The sequence below is a fragment of the Mus pahari genome, chromosome 7 (genome assembly GCF_900095145.1).
Source record: "Mus pahari chromosome 7, PAHARI_EIJ_v1.1, whole genome shotgun sequence".
NCBI lineage: Eukaryota > Metazoa > Chordata > Mammalia > Rodentia > Muridae > Mus > Mus pahari.
Genome location: NC_034596.1, coordinates 86,661,648 through 86,667,416, shown reverse-complemented (window position 1 = coordinate 86,667,416; position 5,769 = coordinate 86,661,648). Strand labels below are relative to the sequence as shown.

The 5,769-nt window shown below is 43.9% G+C and overlaps 1 protein-coding gene across 1 annotated transcript in view; it reads left to right on the top strand.

Annotated features, from left to right (window-relative positions):
* Positions 1–5,442, top strand: part of Ston2 (stonin 2) — a 140,057-nt gene extending 134,615 nt beyond the window's left edge. The window contains exons 6-7 of the mRNA XM_029541026.1: positions 1,392–1,594; positions 3,565–5,442. Of these exons, the coding sequence (XP_029396886.1) occupies positions 1,392–1,594; positions 3,565–3,648 (287 nt within the window). The 3' untranslated portion in view covers positions 3,649–5,442. The remainder of the gene's footprint in view (positions 1–1,391; positions 1,595–3,564) is intronic.
* The last annotated feature ends 327 nt before the right edge of the window (positions 5,443–5,769 follow it).

Genomic DNA, 5,769 nt, shown 5'->3' with positions numbered 1-5,769 from the left:
AGAAGAGATGACAAATGACAGCTCTGTAATTAGTCTGTGGCACCCAAAACAATAGATTGAACAGATGTGTTTTCAGATACCATTAAGTTTTGATTGATTTATATATATATATATATATATATATATATATATATATATATATATATATGTTAGTTTCTGTTCCTTTCCTAAAAACCAGTGCAAATTCTTCAGTTAAATATCCTAGCCTTACTCTTTAGAAATAACCATTAAATTATGCTACATCTGCGAAAAACAAATACCTCACTCTGGAGTGATTTCCTTGGAGAGAGGGTGTGTGTCTCCTGACTCTCCGAGATTGAAAAATCCTGCCCAGAGCAATAAAGGAAATTGAAATTGTTGACAGAGAGGCAGAGAAGAGTTATACCATCAGTCAAAGTCACGTCACAGTTTATCTGTAGTCATCCTGCAACCTGGCCTCCATGTTTCAGACACCATGAAATTATGACTTAGACAAAGGGGCAGCAGTCCATGGTCACAGCTCTGACACTTTTCACTGTGACCCGTGGCAGCTTGCTTTACCCCCAGAACCCTTGGCCACCTTAAGACTGTGATTCAACAGATCAGATCATTGGTCCAGTGCACTGTGTCCCCCAGTTTCCTGTGTGCTGCCCATAAGTCTGTCACTTTCATACATCACCCACCCACAGAAACACGCCCGAGGCATCTCTGAAAATATAAAACGCTATTAGGAGAATCCATCTTGTAAAGGAACGCGGTTTGCTCCAGGCGGCTGTCGCTGATGGTTTATTAGGTGCCACGTGCTAATCTCATCTGCTCATTCTTTCACTCCCCAGCCTCTTTCTTAGTGTTTGTGCTATGTCCACACAGCCCTTGGATCTAAACAGTCATAAAAGCCTGTGTCTCAGACTGTTGATTTTTTTTTTCCATTTTTTTTCTTTCATTTTTACAAATGATGTTTAATCACCTTGGTGCTTCTTTTTATTTATTTATTTCCTATTCTATGTGCATTGGAGTTTTGCCTGCATGTATGTCTGTGTGAAGGGGTCGGCTCTCCTGGAACTGGAGTTACAGAGAATTGTGAGCTGTCAGCCATGTGGGTGCTGAGAACTGAAACTAGGTTCCCTGGAAGAGCAGCCATTGCTCTTAACCACCGAGCCATCTCTCCCCAGCCTCCAGGGACTGTGGCTTTTATACTGGTGTTCCAGGCTGCAGTGATCAAGAGGCACTGGATGAAAGGGTCTGAGGCTTGCAGAGCCTGACGCCTGCTTAGGGAAGCTCCTGATTGGACCCTCAGCAAGCGCCAGGTGCCTGCAGCCCTCCATTGTTAGCAGTGTGGTGCTTTAGCTCCGTTTCCCTTTTTATTTCTTCCTCAAAGGACTTAATGTCTGGATGCTTTCTTTCTGTTGCAGCTTCTGGCCACCCACACTGTTTCTTTTGCCACCTTGAGCTTGGCTCTGACCGGGAAGTGCCTTCCAGATTTGCCAACTATGTAAACGTCGAGTTCAGCATGCCCACGACTTCTGCCTCCAAGGCAGCCGTGAGATCCGTCTCTGTGGAGGATAAACCTGACGTCAGGAAGTGGGTCAATTATTCTGCACACTACAGCTACAAGGTAGCCTCGGGAGGGCCTCCCTCTGGGGTGTCCAAACCCATTTGTCTGCCTCACCCCTCCCCCTCATTCCTTCCAGCAAATGCTTCTTATATCAAGGCACTTTACATTCATAGCTGTGGATGAATCTGCTCTGACTTTAATGAAATAATCCCTCGTGGGTAAGAGAGAAGCTAGGCAAAAAAATTAAAGAGTTGAAGAGAATGTAATACCTAACATGAATAACAGCACAAAGAACGGTGGAACTAAGCGATACTTGTTCCCCATCTGTGGAAAGATTCCTGTTTTGGAGTGATCTTGGAAAAGGGGGGGGGGGGAGTACTGGGAACATGATAAGCTGAAGCAAACATTTCGTCTACAGGAGCTATGTATCAGAACCCAGCAGAGGCACTGGACTGTAAGAGTGCAAACTTAAAAGCCAACCCTTGCACAGCGTAATGGGATCGAGACTTGAGGGGGGTGGGGAGGGGTCTGCAGTCAAAACTGGAGAGCCAGTTTTCTTGCGGGGGGCCGGGGGGGAGTACTGGGGGTATTTGAAGACAGGTCTCCCCCTATAGCTCAGTCCAGCTTTGAGTTCTGTTTTCCAGCCTGTGAGAGCCCAGATTATAGGTAGATCACTGTGAAGCAAGGGCTTGCAACGCATCAAAATGATAATGCCCTGCAGAGGTAGACATTTGATAGATCAAGTTCTGAAGAGGGAAGAGAGACTTCGGCGAAAGATTTCACAAAGTCATTGGATCATTTCCTATGTATAATGATTCCCACAGATTTATATAATTTATGATTCCTTTAAATATTTTCTTAGTTGTAGCATCTAAAACTGTTTAACTACCAAGAAGAACGAATGCCCCATCTTGTGGCTAGGAAAAAACTAGCAGTTCCCACAACCACATACTGTAAGCTGTCTTCAGTTGTTGCCTCCAGTGGAGAAGCTTAACATTCCATGTAGTGCTGAGAAGCAGCCCAAGTTATGGGATTGCTAAGTGCAAAGTAGTCCCTTCCTAACTTACCAGAGGCTTTAGTCAGGGCGTGTTACTCTTTAAAAGAATTTTATTTATTTATTTATTTACTTATTTAATGTGTGTGGGTATTTTGTCTGCATGTATGTATGTGCCTGAGGAGACCTTGGGACTGGAATCACGGACAGTGGTGAGCCACCATGTAGATGCTGGGAGTTGAACCTAGGCCCTCCAGAAGAGCAGCCAGTGAGTGTTCTTAACCACTGAACCATCTCTCCAGCCCAAGAGCAACTTTTTTTTTTTTTTTAAAGATTTATTTATTTGATTTCTATGCATGCACTGTAGCTGTCAGACACGCCAGAAGGTGGCATCGGATCCCGTTACAGATGGGTGCTGGGAATTAAACTCAGGACCTCTGGAAGAGCAGTCAGTGCTTTTAACTTCAGAGCCATCTCTCCAGCCAAACTTCTTGACAGGATTTTGCAGGAGATAGAACAGAACAATAAATGTTCCAATTCTTATTAGCTTGGAGAGTTTTTAAAAAATGAAGTAATGAAGGGTCTTAAGTGGTCAATGACAGAGGGATTTATTCACTCTATAAACAATGGTCTGTTGCCTACTGGAATCACACACTATTGAATAAAATCAACTAGATCTTGTTCTTATCCCTCGAACCTATGGGACAGTGGAGGCAGGGACGACAGACACATTCAGAGGACACTCATTCTCCCTCCTGAGTGGGCAGCACAGGTAGTAAGTATTTGAGCAACTCTGCGAGACGAAGAATGAGTAAGAATTTTCCAGATGGACCATGAAGAAGAGGGAGTGTCATCTCTCCGCGGGGATCCTAGAGTCCTCAGGACTAGGGGTTCCACTGTGGCAGCTGCCAGAACACCCACGAGATTCCAGGCAATTCCAGGGGACCTCCGGGGGTTCATCTGGGCCATTTGTCTCATGCTTCTCCTTTCTCTTTCCTCTTAGTCCTGATATTTTCTCCATCTTTTATTTTGGCAGGTGGAAATTGAACAGAAAAAGAGTTTGAAGCCAGACTTTGAGGGAGAGGACTTGGAAAACCCAAAGGAATGCGGGGTACAGTGACAGGGATACCCCCCCCCCCAAGGAACTGAGAGTGTCTTCCCGAATAACTCAAGTTTAAGTCAACACCTGCTGTTGCTTCTCCTTGGTGGGGGCAGACTCCCCCGGTTTCCTGTGTGCCCTTACCTGTGGGTCCTGGGGAATCCTCAGGGGGCTGCTTCCAATAGGCACTGAGCATGCCTGAAGCACGCGCCGCCCCGGGAGCACGTGCCGCCCCGGGAGTTCCCTATGGATTGGGCCTCCTTGTCTCTTTTCTGCTTGTATTGTGGCACTGGTATGTGGTTGGTGGTGGTGATCAGAGACCCGAAAACAACTCCAACATCAGTGTTGGCACAATTTGTCCCCAGTACTCAGAGGTCCCTTGTACGTTTCTGGAAAAAAAGTAGCCTTGACAGTTTATTAAGAACCCACCTCTGTTGCTCCCTCTATAAAAGATTCAAAGACTTCCAAAGCCATTTCTCTGGGCCTGCTTTTCGAGATACCTCCATATTTTTTTTATTTATTTACTTTTTTTTTTTTATGTTGGCATTCTGCAGCAGAGGTTTTCCAAGTGTTTCCCTTCTGGTTCTGGATTTGTTCAAGATCTAAATACTCTTTCAACTTCTCCTCTTCCATTTGCTATCCTAAATCATGGTACATCATGGCAAAGGCCCTATCTGATAATTTCAAATTTAGGTTTTGGAGCTTAACTCTACAAATGGACTAGATTGGATTCACAGTCTGTTGGGGAAAAAAACCTTATTTTTCTTCCCTTGAAGGAAAAGGGGCATTAAATGTAAGCTTATATCCAATTCAGAAGACAGCTTCAATCATAAAATATGCCAGATTCTCACTGGTCACTTTTAATTCCTGAAATTCAGGCATGGCTGTAATTTCACGTGTGTAGAAGAGACACTTGGAATTTCCTTTTATACCTCATATACAATGACTGTTACACATCTCTTCCCTCACAATTTAGAGGAAATTTAAGCTTAAAAGATCATTGTAAATGCTGAGTTTGAATGATCTTTACCCCAAAATCCAAGGTTTGTAGTTATAATATTGTGAAAGTTCAAAAGGCACCAGGTGGTGGTGGCACACACCTTTAATCCCAGCACTTGGAAGGCAGAGGCAAGTCTGCCTGAGTTCAAAGTCAGCCTGGCCTATAGGGTGAGTTCCAGGACAGCCATGGGTGCAGAGAGAAATCCTGTCTCTAAAAACAAAAACAAAAACAAAAAGGCAGAAGGCTCCAGCGTAGGGCTGGGGAAAGCCAGTCTCCAGTGTCAAGAATGTGAAATCCTGATTCCAAGACTCAGGCTAGCCTCCTTTTCCCTCACGTGTTCCCACCCCGCCCTCTGCTTATTTGTACTCTGGTAAGTTCTCTCAAGAATAAAAAAGTGAGAGGACAGAATGCATATTTTATCAGACTTGGGGAATATATGGAAATAAATAGAAAACATCTGTAGTTTGGGACTAAGCAACTCAAGCTTTTTTTTTTCAGCTCATATTCAGTGAGCTATGTACTGACTTAGGCATTAGAAACCATTGCCGTGTTGTTTTGAACCATGTGTTTAACTCTCTAAGCATTAGATTGAAATGAAAAGGACAAGCTACGTAGGCCTAGATGGGAAGACCTATATTCTGAGTTTTTAAAATACCACCCTTTGAGCACAGAGGGGTGTGTGTGTGTGTGTGTGTGTGTGTGTGTGTGTGTGTGTGTGTTGATGAGAACTAGGGAGATTTGATATTATAGCAGTCCATATAGCAATGTTTTTTTGAGGAGTTCAGTTTTGAACCAGGAATAGATCCACGGCTATTCACAAAGCTAATGCCTTCCATCTGTGGTGGTAGGTTTTTTTTTTTTTTTTTTTTTTTTTTTTTTTTTTTTTTTTTTTTTTTTTTTATTATTATTATTATATGTAAGTACACTGTAGCAGTCTTCAGATACTCCAGAAGAGGGAGTCAGATCTCGTTTAAGGATGGTTGTGAGCCACCATGTGGTTGCTGGGATTTGAACTCTGCACCTTTGGAAGAGTAGTCGGGTGCTCTTACCCACTGAGCCATCTCACCAGCCCCGGTGGTAGGTTTTTAACAGCTGTGCATGATGCACTGGCCAGCACACGCCTGAGTGGAGGCTTACGTTCA